The sequence below is a fragment of the Protopterus annectens genome, chromosome 11.part0, assembly GCF_019279795.1.
Source record: "Protopterus annectens isolate FY-2018-M chromosome 11.part0, PAN1.0, whole genome shotgun sequence".
NCBI lineage: Eukaryota > Metazoa > Chordata > Ceratodontiformes > Protopteridae > Protopterus > Protopterus annectens.
In genome coordinates, this window is record NC_056745.1 from 1,373,884,903 (window position 1) to 1,373,901,593 (window position 16,691).

The following is a 16,691-nucleotide window of genomic DNA, read 5'->3' on the forward strand; positions in this document are numbered from 1 at the left end:
AAAAATATCGTCCAGGAAACGGGTGTAGAATACAACAGATTCCATTAAACCTGGGACTCTCTTTAGGATATTAGCCTCCCAATATCCCATAACATAATTTGCTACTCCAGCTCCACATGGTGAGCCCATCGCCACCTGCGTTTCTGTAAAAAGAAGTCCCCATTAAAGGTGAAATAATTAGTGGTCAAGACAATTTCCAATAATTCTGTAACCAAGTCTACTTCCAATTTAGAGGCCCCAAATCCCTGAAGCATAGACCCAATCCATTCCACCGCTTCTTGATGCGGTATAGAAGTATATAGGTCTATGACATCTATAGTTAAAAAGTTATTATCACTGTTATATAGAGTACCATTAATACTGTCAAAAGCGACCAGTCCTTGCATATACTGGGAATCCTTTAATATATTTATCAGTATATTTGTAATGAGCTTAGAGCAGGGATCGTAATGAGCGATCTACCATCAATCAGCGCCCTCATATGGTGATGTCTTGCGTATCCTACTCTAACATTAAATATACTGGATAAATATTAAGATTCCAATATCTGAGAACTCATGTTCTTGTTTGTATTAATGATAACAGTGATAACTTTTAACATGAATAGATGTCATGAATATACTCTCTATACCACATCGAAGCGGTGAATGCTAAGATCTTCGAGACTGAATTCTAAAGTGAACATTACAGGAAGTATTGAAGTATCTTGACCATATTCTCTTGCGCTGGGACTTCTTTTACGAAAGCGTGGTAATGGCAATGAAATAACAGTATGTTATGGAACTAATATGAAGAAGATCCCAGTTAATAGTCTGTTGTATTCTACGCGTTTCTGAATATTTATATTGTTCGAACCGAAGACTGCTTGTGAACCAATTCAACAACTGACAACATTTAAATTTGGGAACACCGGCCAGCGGATTGATCTCGATGTAAACAGTAAAGATGGCTGGCGTCTAGTTTGAAAATCGCGTACTGGTGGTTCTGCGCTATTTCATCATCATGACAAGCAGATATCGTGAACGGTGATTGCCAATGAAAACGGTCGTTAATGAGTGATGGTGTTCGTGGTACCAGAAAAATGCTACTTGACCATCGGTGAAGTTACTTCTAAAGGAATAATGGTTTTATAAACCTTATTATTCAAAAACTCTGTATCGACCTTAGTATTAACATGGGTCGATGAGCTTCAATGATAATGGTGAGTACAATAACACCAACAGGTGAGGAATTTGACTTTTCCTTAAGTTTTATTACTACTTTTAGTAATTCTAAAGGTATTCTTGATGTAATGTGGAAGAATTGGCATCTTATATCTTCAATCTCTTCTGAAAACTGGTGAAACTTTATTTTAGGAGATCAAATAAAAAGTATTACAAAGGGATGTACCTCAAGACACTTTTATAAAAGAGGCATGTTCAAATGTGGTTTCTTTAATTTTGTAATAATGTTCGAACTGGTGAGACATTTAAGGTCGGGGAAAAGCGACATTCGGTTTACACTTAATTGTGAAAGTAATCTGTTATCTATATTGCCATGTATTGTTGCCAAGTTCTACATCGATAAACGAGACGTGACCGGTACCGGATGAACATTTGTATGCGATAAGAATAGAAGGGCGACAATGCACTGGCAAACATATAGACTTTGAACCCAGGTCATAGCTTCCAATTCATGGCTGATTTCATTACCAGATTGTAATTGGCTACACCTGATCTCGAAAACCGAACTGGAATGGCGGTGCGCTTAGATCTGGGTTGAAACGTAAATCTGCAACATAGCCCCTGTTCTAAAATTGAAAAGTTATCTTAGATAGAATATACCCTTGTTAGTAAGTTAATGGTTATTACTACCCCATGTAGATAGGCGTGAATTGGTTTCCTTATACTACTACACATGGGTGTTAGTGGTAGCTAGATAATTGGGATATATTTATACATGTATATTTCTTTTTATTTCTTTAATGAGCTTCCCTATATATCTCCTTTTGGGTTTACTTATTCAAGTGTGTTCATTAATTTGTAGTTATGAGATTGAACACATTTTTATTTTCATTTGAGGAATAAGTAATAGTTAGTAGTAATTTGTGTCGTAGTCCTGCATATTAATGTACATCTTGTAGGAGATGTTTTTACCACAAAGTCTTTGTCCTATTTTGATGTATTTGGAATATGTATATTGCAAATTTTATGTCTTTTATGAAGTTTTTACAAGCTGGATACACTGATTGTGGTTATGCTTTGTTAAGTACTGAATGGTGTAGTTGTACTTAAAAAGGTTTTAAAATTGTTCACAAGTGTTATAGTAAACTGCTGCTGGTTTTCAGGAAACAGGAAGATGTCACTTCCTGATGTAACCTGATTTAAACGGAGTGTTTTATGTCTGATTTTTATTGCCTCTGAAGAAGCCACAGTGTACTGTGGCGAAAACGCTCTGCTGACATTTTAAATAAAACGCGTTAAGGATTTATTCGTGTGGTTTCTGCTGACAAGGTTCCTCATTTTGGTGCTGTTTGGTTTCGGTCTATTTCTTTTGTAAATGCCTCTGCCATATTAACACATACCAGTGAAGGCTTTTGCAAGTATGCCCGAACACACAAACACATATACATTTGCCAGAAGTTTATGCCAGTACTTGTAACTATGTCCAATAGCACAACAAACCTCTGAATAACTGAACTTTGTCAAATAAGCCTTCTGTGCACAAGAATAATCCTGAAATCAATGCACTGTAAGATTTCACCTCTTATCAGTGTAAGAAACAGTTCAAAATGACTGCACTGTGCAAATAAACTGGGCAGAAGAAGCTCAGAGTAAAAAAACATTTCAAAGTAACTGCACTTTTTGAATAAACAGTACATAGCACACTGAAACTTTCCCAAAATGTCTGTACTTTGCTAAATAACTCTGTACAGTGCAAGAAACACTCTGTAATAGTGGCACTCTGCAAACAGACACTACCAGCACAAGAAACGTTTTGAAATGGCTGTATTTTGACTGCACTTTATGAAATAGCTGCACTTTGCACACAATAAACTCTTCAGAATAAATCCACAGTAATAAGCACTTTTACACACTTTGAGATACTTTGAATAACTCTAGTTATGCCCTGAATAGTTTTAATCAATATGAAATAATAGTTTATGCCAAAACACAGTATCTTGTCAAAAAACATGCAGTCACCTTGCTTTATTTATGCTTAATGCACCCTTTTTGCCCTTTATTATATTTATTTTGCTCATTTAATCGTTTTTCATGCCCATTATTCTTTTTTTTGTGCTCGTTTTACTCTAAACATGCTCATTTTACTTTAAATATGTTTGTTTTGTAATTCTGAAGTAATTCCAAACCCCTTATGTGCTTTTCTGATAAACATTTTATCAAATATCTTAATTTCAAACATTTCATTTAATAAATACATTTTTTGTGCCCCCTCACTTGCTTAATAATGTGTTCTGTGCCCTTGTAATGTTCCATTTTTATCTTTTTAATAAAATAAATAATTTGTGCAAGTTTTCATTACCTTTAGTTTGTGTCTGGCCATTGTTTGTACTCAGTTCACTTAGTTTACCTTCACTTTTAAGTCTGCACCTTGTGGCTCTGAAAAGCAGTCTCTGTTCTAGTTCTGACACCATGTTGCTCGTCTGGTCAAGATAAAATAGATGAACATCTGTGGTTTCTGTTCAAGCAGCTTTATTATGTACAAAGACATCAGGATTGAGGCTTAATAACTTTAACTTAGATAAACTTGTAAACAAACTAGCTATCACACTCATACATGCTCACTCTCTGGCTATACTCTCAAAATGGCACTGAAGCTAGCATGTGCTTGCTATTTATATGCACATGCTATCCTTGGAAATGCTTCTTAAAGGTACAACACACACACACACTATTCTACAGAGGGGAACTATGGGTCTTGCAAGGCAGGGTAGGAAAAGATAGAAGCTTATATACTCAGTAGTATAGTGAGGTGTATAGATCGAGAGGGCCAGGAAGTATAAAGGAGGAAGAGTAAATAGGGGCCTGCATTCTAAATAGTAATACCAAAAGGTAGAGGTGGAAAGGGGCAAGAAGTAGCTAATTACATAAAACATAAATACTATAATGAAGAGTAATGTTATTGCATTTACACACTGGAATAGATGATGGAATTATTTGATTAACCTGGTGAAGAACATGAGCAGAATCATGGATTTTTCAGACAGTCTTTTATTTAAAGTATGAAGGATTTTGTGGATGTATCTTTCATCACTGATGTGGGGATAGTATTCCATATTTTAGCTACAGAGTAAAAATATAGGGAATACCCTGCTGATTTGGTTGGTTTATGAGCAGTGAATTGTATTTGGTTATTTGATCACAGGGGACGCTTAGGGAAGTATTTAAGTCTGGACAGGTGCATGGTAGTAAATGATTTTATGTGTGGTGATTAGCTGAGTATATTTTATGTATTTGGGTAGTTCTAGCCAGTTAAGTGATTTTACTGAAGTGCAGTGGTGGGTAATAGTAGTGGAAATTTGATGCAGATTTGGCAATTTTATTGCAATATTGTTTGAATTTTTGTGTAAGTGAGATTTGAAAGTTAGTGAGGATGGAGGCACCATAAAGAAGAGAAGGCAGGCAATAATTCTTTACAAGGGTGTGTCTGGATGTGGATGTGAAGGTGAGGAAGTTTCTAGCTTTGTAGAGTAAGCTTTGTTTTTGGTATGTTTTGTGGTGGCATTTTGAATGTGGTGATCAAATTTAAGATTGTCATCTATAGTCTTGGCTAGGAGTTTTGTATTGGAGGCTACTTCCATAATGATATTATTGAAGGAGTATATTTTAAAGTTGTTTTTTCATGAGATAGAGCTTTGGGACAGAAAGGTAATATTTTGATTTTCTTTGGGTTAAGCATGAGTTGGGAGTTTTGTAACCATTTTTCAGTAGCAGTGAGGGATTCTTGAGTAATTTGGTTAAGGCATGCTTGATTATTGATAGTACATATACGTTTTGAGTCATCTGTGTACTGTAGAAGAGAAGCATGTTGTGTGCAAGTGTACATGAGAAAGCTATGAGAGATGTATTTGTGTTTTGGGAGGGTCAGAAACCATGCAAGATTTTTGTTAAAACATTTTCTTGGTTGATGTATAGTAGGAGTTGTTCATGGATGCATTTTCCAATATTTTATGGAGGGGATAGGAATACTATTGGCCTGAAGTTTGTGATGTCTGTTGAAGTTACACCTTTATAGAGGAGGATAATATGTGACTTTTTCTAGATTCTAGGGACATAGTTTTCTTTTTTAATTTCTCCAAATCTTTTGGGTTTCTAATACCATGATGGGAATGGACCCCATTCCTAAGTCAAAGTATGATTAAAGTTCATGAAATTAGCACTGTTTCAATCTTTGATGTCAGCCAGTAGTGCTCTTTGCAGCACCCACAATGTGCCCAGTAATGACTCCTTCTGCAGTTCATATGGAGTTACATGTATTGTTAACATATCTAAATACGATTGTAAATTCTTTTTTATAAGACCTGTTGCTCCTACTACTGTTGGAACTGTCTGGGTATCTTTCTTCCACATTGCTGTCATTTCTGTCTGCAGATCCTGATATTTTATGACTTTGTGTCTCTCTGTATGCAAGACAATGTAGTCACTGGATGTGGCAATTTCAATGGTCAATGCTACTCTTGTCTTCTTTTCTTGGACCACTATATCTGGTTTTCTAGCATCTATCTTTTGAACTGTTGGTAATGGATGATCCCATGTGATGTAGACTTCTTCATTTTCTATGATGCTTTGTGGCTCATGTTTCTAGTGTTTTTCAGCCTCTTCAATACCATAATGTCTGCACAATCAGCAGTGCAAGAGTCTCGCCACATTATTATGCCTTTCAGTATACAGTCCTTCTGCTATTAGCTTGTCACAGCCAGCAACAAGGTGTGCAACTGTTTCTAATTTGGTTTTACAAAACCTATATTTGAATGTTTCTTCCACATGTTCAATGGACTTTATAAACCATCTTGTATGCAGCCCACTGTCTTGGGCCATCAATATTAATATTTCATCTCTTGGTTTGAATTCACTTCTGGTTAACCATTCCTGTGTTTGTTCCTGATCAACATGAGATTCTTCCAGAAGTTTTCTATACTTGCAACTATATTTATGCTTTTTCCACATTTCTTGCCTTCTCATCTGTTCCTTCACCTTATACTCTTTCTTTTGTTTTTGTTTTTTTGGCACATTCAGTTGCTGCCTGATTTTTATCTACTTCTGGTTTGATTTCTATTCCTGCTTGACGCTGATAAGCCTCTGCTAGATTAAGCAGAGAAGTCATTATCCTCATGTTTCAAAACTTTCACTATGTTTGGGTCTTGTGAGGTCAGCAGATATGTGTGGAGTCCCATCATTGCAGATCTATACATACAATCAATTTCAAGGAGGCCCATTCCTCTTTCGGAATGCAGAATATATAATCTTGGTATGCACTGAATTTTATAAATCATTTGGTGAGCATGAAGCATCCTTCTTGTTTTCCTATCTAATCTATCAAACACATTTCCTGTATGGATCTATTTATGAGTATGGATATGGGGTTACATATACTACTTTCTGTCATTTTAAGGAATTCACTGTGTAAGTTATCTGCAGACGTAGATCAGATTTTAAGTCTGCCTAACAGATTTTTTATATGGCTGTAGGTAATGGCTGAAGTGTAAATCAAGACGCAGTAGATATTTGTTGCTTAAAATCTGGATTACTATGACTGAATTGCTTTGTAACAGATGCTATGCTTTCTACAAAGTAGCTATTAAATTGTGTAGCACTGTCCAGAGGTGCACTATTTGAACATGGGCTGGAGTTATATTTTTGTCCTGATTGTAGTATTTCTGTAATAGTTGACCAGAATTTCTTTGGATTGGCTTTGGGCATTCACTATAATATGTTTCCTTGTCAGATAGTATGTGGTTTTAAAAAATAAAACTGAAGACCAAAAATCCAAAAAATAGTAGAAACGCACCAAGCAGAGACCAAAAAGTTGCACGGACTGTTTAATGTAGTAAGCGCTTTCGGTCGAGGTAATCCCCCAACCTTCATCAGACATACACAAAATGACAACCATGATGCCTTCTTTAAATACATGGCTTAATGAGATTACATTTTTGTTACTTGAATAATTCATTGATTATGCTTAGATAACAAAACTGTGAATATCCTATCTGAAATAAATGCGTACAAGAAGGCTATAGATTTTCCCAACAAAACAGAATAAATATGAACATTTTACATGTAACTGAATGTTTGTATAAAATACATGTAAACTATGATTTGAACTGTAGAATAATAAAAATATATATATATAAATGTATATATTGATTCACAATAAATTAACATCTCTTTAAGTTAAAAAATTAATTAATTGGTTGAGAATCATAATTATTATTTCTCAACCCTACACCATAATATCATGTTTTACTCCGATATTAAAATTAATATTTAGCAGCATTTAAACAAAATAAGTTAAAATAAAACAAAACCATACAAAACACCACAAAACAACACTCGCCAATAATTGTTATACCTAGCCAGCTATAATAGCATCACCTCATTAATGCTTTTAATTTTAGTATGCTTTTTAATGATGCATACTCATTAAGACCTGGAGAAATATAGGCTGCTGTTCTAATTTGCCATAGTAATTCTTGTTCTTCTAACCAAAGTTGCCATGGTCCACCCCTAATACTGATATTGATTTGTTGGATGACCGAAAATACAAAGCCATGATCAGGTTCATCATGTATGTGTCTGGCAAGAGCATTTGTTAAATCTTTTCTGCCAACAGCATACAGATGCTCATATACTCTCTTCTTGAGTGATCTTTCCGTTTTGCCTATATAAAATGCATAACATTTTATGCACTCAGCCACATACACCACTCTGTTACTATCACAGTTATATCTCCCTTTTATGGCATAGGTTTTCCCCCTGATACACACACTATTCCCTGTCTTTATGTGCTTACATTGAGGACACATGCCACATTTTGACATGCCCATATTTGTCCTAGTTGGTTTATGACTAGACCTATCCAACAAGCTCTTCAAATTCATACCTCTCTTATAAACAAACTTGGGTTTTATGCCAATAGTTTTCACTAATTCAGTGTCTTCAATGATAAAATTCCAGTTTTTATTTATGATGTCTCTAATTTCCTGAAAGTCAACACAAAAAGTGAAAATGAAATTGATGTTAAAATGTGATGTGTCTTTATTTGATGACTCTACCTTAGATTGTATAGAGCCACCTCCTATTAAGGGTCGAAAATGCCCTGCGTTTCGTTTTGAGACTACCTCATCCTTAACTTCCCTGATTAAAGTATTTGGATACCCTCTCATGGCGAACTTATTGCTCAAATTATCACATTCAATTATGAAATCATCTTTGTCCGACACCATCCTAGCAGCCCTCACGAACTGTCCTTTCACCACGCTTCTCTTCTGGTGAAAGGGGTGACAGCTTGTGAAGTGAAGAAAGGAATTAGAATGTGTGGGCTTCCTGAATATCTCTGATTTATATTTACTATTCAAGATATCCTTACTTAATTTTACATCTAAAAAACACATCTCATTGATACCTACTGAGTAAGTGAATTGTAAAAAATCAGTCATGCTTGTGAGGCTTTCCATAAATTGAGGGATTAGGTCAACTGGCCCTTTCCAGAAGAAACACATGTCATCTTGGTACCTATTGTACCAAGTGACATGTGTGTATAAGTTGTTCTGAAAGAGGAATTCATTTTCCCAATATGCTAGGACAGAGTTTGCAAAACTGCAGCCACAAGGGGACCCCATTGCAATCCCAGTTTTCTGGAGGTAAAATTGTCCTTTAAAAGTGAGAAAATTATTGAACAAAATGACTTCTAGTAAGGTTTCAACAAGATTCATCTGGTCATTAGAAGCCTCTTTCCTTAACATGAAGTCCCTAGTCCACTCAATGCCTAGTTTCTGGGGTATGACTGTGTATAGATCTTTGATATCCACCACTAAAAATATACAATTTCTATCAAACGCCATTTTGTCTATCCCTTGTAAAAAGCTCCAAGAATCCTTGCAGATTTGAGGCTCTGTTTTTAATAAAGGTTTCAAAATCTCATCTACCAGTTTGGCACAGGCATATGTAATGGACCCTCGTCCATCCACAATTGGTCTAAAAGGAGGATTTTTTAGATCCTTGTGGATTTTTGGTGTGCCAAACAAAGTAGGAATTTTTGGCGCTGACATATTTAAATAGTGGAAAGTGTCACTGTCTATCATGCCTTCAATAAACAAATCATACTACTTTCTGTCATTTTAAGGAATTCACTGTGTAAGTTATCTGCAGACGTAGATCAGATTTTAAGTCTGCCTAACAGATTTTTTATATGGCTGTAGGTAATGGCTGAAGTGTAAATCAAGACGCAGTAGATATTTGTTGCTTAAAATCTGGATTACTATGACTGAATTGCTTTGTAACAGATGCTATGCTTTCTACAAAGTAGCTATTAAATTGTGTAGCACTGTCCAGAGGTGCACTATTTGAACATGGGCTGGAGTTATATTTTTGTCCTGATTGTAGTATTTCTGTAATAGTTGACCAGAATTTCTTTGGATTGGCTTTGGGCATTCACTATAATATGTTTCCTTGTCAGATAGTATGTGGTTTTAGTCTGACTGAGAAGAGGTTCACTATAATATGTTTTCTTGTCAGATAGTATGTGGTTTTAGTCTGATTGAGAAGAGTTTCACTATAATATGTTTCCTTGTCAGATAGTATGTGGTCTTTAGTCTGATTGAGAAGACGTTTGTACTGTTGGAGGTTTTATGGGGTTTTGTTTGTCTACCATTTTTTCCAGGCTTTGTCTCTAGTTTGCATTATTTTCTTGTTGTGATGGTTAACCATGAAGCATCTCTTGTTTTTATTCTTTTATTTCTGGGGGTGTCTTTTTATTTAAAATGTTAAGGAAAATAGAGTTAAAAATTTCAACAGCATCCTCTAGTAGGATGTTTTGCAATATATAACAGTTTATTGAGGAAAGTATATTGTTGAATTCTTCAGATTAGGAATTTACTAAGTTATGACTGTTTTTTATACTTTGCAGTTTTGGAGGATTTTGTTTGTGGTATCACTGAGATGGTCACTGAGGGGATTTGATAGGGTGCCAGATGAGATAAATTTAGTAGGATCAGATGCTAAAATACAGTCCTGTATGGAATTTATGTTTTTGCTAAAGTATGTTGGAGTTGTATCAATTGTTTGTATCCAAAAAGATTTATGCTAGATTTAGGGGAAGGAGATATAAGGTCAAGCCAACTGATACTGACATCTCCTAGTATAACTGTTTCATGAGGGATGGAGCCTGAGGTGCAGTGTAGAATGTCTTCTAATATATTGATTTTATTGCCTAGTGGAATATATCAGGTAATGGCACAGATTTGTTAGCTTGAGGAAAGTGGTAAGAAGTTCTGTTTTATTGAATTGTGGTATGGGAGCATTATAAGGAGTTAGATTGAGACTATTTGGGTGCATTATTGCCATCCCACTACCTTTTCTTTTACAGCGATCATTCCTTATTATGTTATAGCTTGGTGGTAATATTTCAGTGTTACTAATATTTGATTGTAGCCATATTTCTGTTATGCCTGGGATGCTGGGCTTTTAAACAGTAATCCATGCATGGAGTTCTGTGATCTTGTTACAAATACTTCTAGCATTTAGAGTAATAAAAGTTGACTACTGCTAGATGGAGGAGGTGGGGTTTCAGTTTCATTTGAGCTGAATTTTATTGGGCCTGGATTTGGGTGAATATCATCATTGGTTAGTATTGATTTATGGAGTTGTATTTCTAGATACATTTTTGGTGTTATTCTAGCTGAGGATGTTATTTTTTGTTGTCTTAATGGTATATTGAATGGTTTAAATTTGAAACAGAAGTGAGCTGTGTCCTGATGGATGCTAGCTGCTACTATAAAACTAATTACAGATGGTGTAGGCCTGTTAAGTAGATACTTAGGTGGGGAGATGATAGTTGTGTATTTTGTAGCTTTGGTAGCAAGTGAGGTGGTTAACATATAGTAGTGGTAGACCGAAACCTAGAGGTAAGTAATCAAATCATATTGATGTAAGTTGTTGTTACATAATGTGGGACTGACAGCGATAGAATTTAATAGGCTGAAAGAAAAATTGTGGGTGTTGTAAATAATATATGTTTAATACTAGAACAGACAGAGATTATAAGTGTACTGGAAATAACACAGAAGCTTAAGTGAAAATTAAGCTACAGCTAGGGGTGTTGTGTAATAGGGAGCTAAATGAAGAGGGACTCTTAAGAGCTAAGTGATTAATTGGGATGGGAGGGACTTACTATTCTTAATTGCATGTGGTTGGATAGTATAAATGTAGTGGATATGGGTGGGAATTGGGGGTAGGATAGGGGAATGGAGCAGGGGTCATACTTGGTGTCTGTGCTGATCCCAATGATACACTATTTGTTGGGAAGTACTTCATCAGTTAAAGTAGAAATACTGGTGATTAATGCATTAGTATAGCATGTAATGTTTGCACATATATTGTTGGAGTGTATGGGGGAAGTATAGTTTAAGTAGTCTATAATCCTATATATTATTTTGTGAGGTTATACTATTTTCAGTGTCTGTTTCCTTGGGAGTTCTGTTATTTGTTGGGGTTTATCTCAATTTAATTATATTCAAACATGTTTAAGTAATATCATTTTTGGAAAAGGCAAAGGGGATTCTAAATAGTTATTTAATAGTTAATGGGGAAGACAGGATTCCGCCAGTAGTGTGCACTATTAGTATTGATAGCAATGAGTTGCAGACATTTGAGTATATAATACAGCTATAAATTTAGTTCATACTTTAAGGATCAGTATTCCACTGGGATCTTTCTTTGGTAGCTGGTAGGTAGTTCGTCAGAGAGATTTTCTGCTCAAATCCTGAGTCGGGGGGGGGGGGTGAGGCACCCTATTCTCTTAACATTATGAGTATCAGATGTATGGGACTTACTGTAAACATTTTGTTGTGTGCACATTACAGCAGGACACCTGGTACATGACTGTAATTCATGGTGGGATAACCAATAAAATAGAACATTAAGAGACATTGCTTTATTTTTCTAAGGAATGTATAAAGGGGACATTTAATGTGATCTTTTTCATCTATCATGCCCCTCCCCTTTTTCTGTGTAGAAATAATGTTCAAGTTGATAAAGTACATGACCATATAGAGGAAAATATAGTCATTATGAAATTTGTTCTGCTGTTCTGTTTTTGCTTGTGTAGAAGTCTTACCAACCATTCTACCTTCATGTTCCAATGCTCTTTTCAGATATGTCTCCGTGTTTCAGCTTATAATCTAACCTCAGGTCACATGTGGACAGATAGAGTAGGTACTCTTGCCTTAATGTTACTGTTGATAATATTTTTATTTAATGTTTTCAGTTTTGGTGTATGTTAATAAACAATGGGATTTTAGACTCTGGTAATAATATAAGCTAAGTTACTGTCCTGTTTATTTATGTTTAGATTTTGTCAGTGTTGATGTATCATTTTACATTTTGTGAACAAAGTCATGGCTGAAAATGAGCCATTGGGAATAGTACACATAGATAAGATTAAAATAAAAACAAATACATCATAAAATGTGTGGGGTCAAAAATGTTAGCAATCAGATTGTGTTTTTGATAAAATCTAACTAAACAATACCCGAATGGCTGATTTTCTCCTCAACCCCATTGGCTCACTCACACTCACAGCTAAGCAAGCACAAACTAGACAGTGCTACCTATCTGTTGATTAAAAGGGCTTCCAAGCCAAAAGGCCTTTTGTTTGTTAGATGTCTTCCTTAATTATCATAAAATACTCCCTCTAAGCAGGCTTGTATCATACCAAACTTCAGTTACATACAACTGAGGGGGGGTAGATTGTGATATTTTGGTATTTATGCAGTATTTTGTTTGTGTGTGTGTGTGTGTGTGTGTGTGTGTGTGTGTGTGTGTGTGTGTGTGTGTGTGTGTGTGTGTGTGTGTGTGTGTGTATGTGTGTGTATGTGTATATATATATATATATATATATATATATAGATATGTGTATATATATATATATATATATATATATATATATATATATATATATATACGGGTTCACTACATAATCTCAAAATTTCGGAATATCGAATTCCAGAATCTCAAGACAATATAGCCGAAACCCCTGAATACCAAAAGACCAGAAGCGCAAAATTCAAAATTCCGATGTTCGGAGATATTAAAGTAGTGCTTCTGGTGTTGCGGTTTGTGTTCAGGTAAGTATCTATGTGTAAGTGTGTTAGTTAGGGGCTTTAGTGTGTGTCAGTGTGTGTTGTGACTGTGATGTGTGTGTGTGAGGGACTGCAAAATGTGTGGGTGTGAGTTTCCCTTGTGTGTCTATTTGTGCAACCTCAGAGTTAGTATATTTAAGTGGGGGATGTAGGGGGCACAGCCCCCCACATGGTGGGTGCAGGAGGGCTTGCCCCCTTGCTTATCTGTAGTGTAGTATTCTATGTTTGATTGTGGGGGAAGTTGTGTGTTGTACATTCGGGATTTTGAATTTCACACTTCTGGTCTTCCGGCATTTAGGGTTCCGGCTATATAGTCTCGAGATTTTGAAATTTGATATTTCAAAATTTCAAGATTATGTAGTGAACCCATATATCTATATATATATATATATATATATATATATATATATATAGACACACACACACACACACACACACACACACACACACACACACACACACACACACACACACACACACACACACACCACTGTGGACAGAATACTTACCATCAGAACCTTAATGGAATTGGTCTTGGACAGCAACATCATTATTTTTTAAAAACAACTGTTTAAACAAAGCATAGGGGTAGCTATGGGTGCAGCATGTGCCCCCATTTTTTCAAACATTATACTAGCATTCTGGGAGATAGAACACATGCCAAATAGCTCTTTCTCTGGAAACTGGACATACTATGGTCATTACCTAGATGACATCATTATTTTTTCGAAAGGTAACAAAGTAGAATTAGAAAGATTTCTTAGATATATTAATGGGACTACAAATTTCCTATAATTTACTACCACTAGGAACACTGATCAGGTAAACTATCTGGACATCTCTATTCTTAAAGACAGGCAAGGCAAGGGGTTTCATTCTACAATCTATAGGAAACTACTTACTCAAATAGCTTACTGCATTTTGACAGCTGACACCCTCTACATCAAAAAAAGTCCCTAGTCAAGGGTCAAGGGGTCAGACTTTCCAGAATGATCACAGACAACGAAGAATTTCAAAAACAAATTTAAATTTTAAAAATATGTTAACCAGGAGAGGGTACCCTTTAGACTTTTTGAATGTCATTTTTCAGGAAGTCATTAACAAGAGAAATAATGGACAGTATTTTCCTTTACTGGGTACAGCACACACTTTAAATGTGAATAATCATATACAAGAGAGGCAAGAATATAATAAGTCTATTGTTTTAACATACAATAACCAATTCACAGGACTGAGGGACATCGCTTGGCGTAACTGGAATATTTTTGGTATTGACAAAGAATTTATTAACATTGTAGAAACAGTTTCAAAAATTGTATATAGGAAAGACACCAATATAAAAACCTTAATAGAAAGAGGTAATGACACAGGTAGGACAAAAGGAAGCATGTCAAGATGTGGATATTGCTCCCAATGCAGACATATGTTGGAAACAAATACTATCTCTATCCCTAACATTGGTAGATACACTCTATACAAGACGTTTAACAGTAACAGTAAAGCAATGGTTTATCTAGCTCTATGCACAGAATGTCCATGTTTCTACAAAGGAAAAACTGTCAATGCTATTAGAACTAGAGTATATCAGCATTATCGAGACATTCAAAATAAAGACAACAAAAATGTCTTAGCGACACGTTTCCAATAATGAAGGGCATGGTTTCAAGTTTATTATTATTGACCAAGTAACCTTGGGGGACAGAGGGGGACCACTGAATGGCTGCTTAGAATACAAGGAATTAAAATGGCAGCTTAAAACAAATGCAGGTGCACATCATGGATCAAGTAGCTCCATATCCATTAGCTCTCTTCTTAGACTTAAAGCTGATTTTTTTATGACAGGAACAATGATATAAAAAATCCATTTAATTCAATATTTTAAAATTATCTAACAACATTTTTTTATAAAGGCTTCAATGTCTTGTAATTTTATGTTTGTAAAACTGCATGTAATGGAAGACCAGAAATATTCATTGCATTTTAAGTCTTTTACTGATTGTGTCCTTTTAAGAGATAATTAGGGACATAATGAATCAATTAATGTTGAACTGAGTATATAAAAAGGCTGGGTAGTGTAATTGGGGTATATTCTGAAGAAGTTTCTCATTTACTGAAACAAAAACTCTAAATAAACTTGTGGTGGATTGTATCCTGGTTCCTGTTTGTCTTTTCATATATATATATATATATATATATATATATATATATATATATAGATAGAGAGAGAGAGTAGCTATGTCTATATCTATATTTAGATATCTCTATCTATTTATCTATATCTGTCTGTCTATATGTATATCTTTATCATCATCATGGTTGACCAGAATCTGAATTGCAGTAGTCCATTTATATGGCAACCAAATAAATGAATGTATAACAAAATAATTAAGGCAGCCACAGTTAAATCAAACAACAAACAGCAGGTGCACAGTCACTGAACTAGCACATATGCATCATTTCAGTACAGAAAATAATCTGAAAGGGCATTTTGCTTAATTGCTGAACTAGTTAATGTAGTTTACCTTGACAACAACAAAGCTGATGAAGATACAGTATGCTTTTTTGTGATACTGTCTGCCACATGGCATCCAATGATGAACATTTCACACTTAACTTAATAATAATTAAATGTTCTGATTTTCAGCTAACAGGCCTGGACTGACGTATGAACAGAATCTGCACTCTGATGCTTCCTCCCATGTAATTGATAACTTAGAGGAGGACAAAGAGTACACAGTGAGTATTTATGCTGTGTACCCTGAAGGGCCAAGTGATCCAGTATCAGCAACAGGCAAAACGTGTAAGTAATGTTTTATTCTTAATTTCTGTACCTGGAGTATTAACAATGTGCCCTGAAGCATTAAACAAAGCTTTTTTTTAACACTGCAGCCTTCTGTTTTTAACAACAAACAACCCTTACATTTTACATATTTGTGTATAATACATAATGCACAGTATATAGTTATTAATGCAAAACATGTTTTTTGTTGTTATTTTTGTGATAAGGATGCTCTACTGAAGTGTTTCTTGGATTACAGCCCCATATTATTACATCATAAAGTACTGTACAACTTAAAATATTGTAAAAATTACTACAATTCCTTTCTGTTTACATCAAGGTGACACTCTAACTTACTGGAAAAGCATGCTCTCAAATAAAATAAAAATTAAATTGGCATCAGTAATGCAGAAGTTAGCATTCTTGCTTATATGGCTATGTTCTCTAATTCTTTTCACTACTGGGGTGCATTCCACATGGAGTCTACACATCTTTCTTGTTTCTGTATACATTGTAATCTGGTGTACTGGTTCCTTCCCACATTGTAAAGAAATG

General features: G+C 35.1%; 1 protein-coding gene across 1 annotated transcript in view; it reads left to right on the forward strand.

Moving 5' to 3' along the window:
• Positions 1-16,691, forward strand: part of LOC122815075 — a 3,014,144-nt gene that overhangs the window by 159,022 nt on the left and 2,838,431 nt on the right. Inside the window, exon 9 of the mRNA XM_044087319.1 lies at positions 16,002-16,157. Coding sequence (XP_043943254.1) covers positions 16,002-16,157 — 156 coding nt within the window. The remainder of the gene's footprint in view (positions 1-16,001; positions 16,158-16,691) is intronic.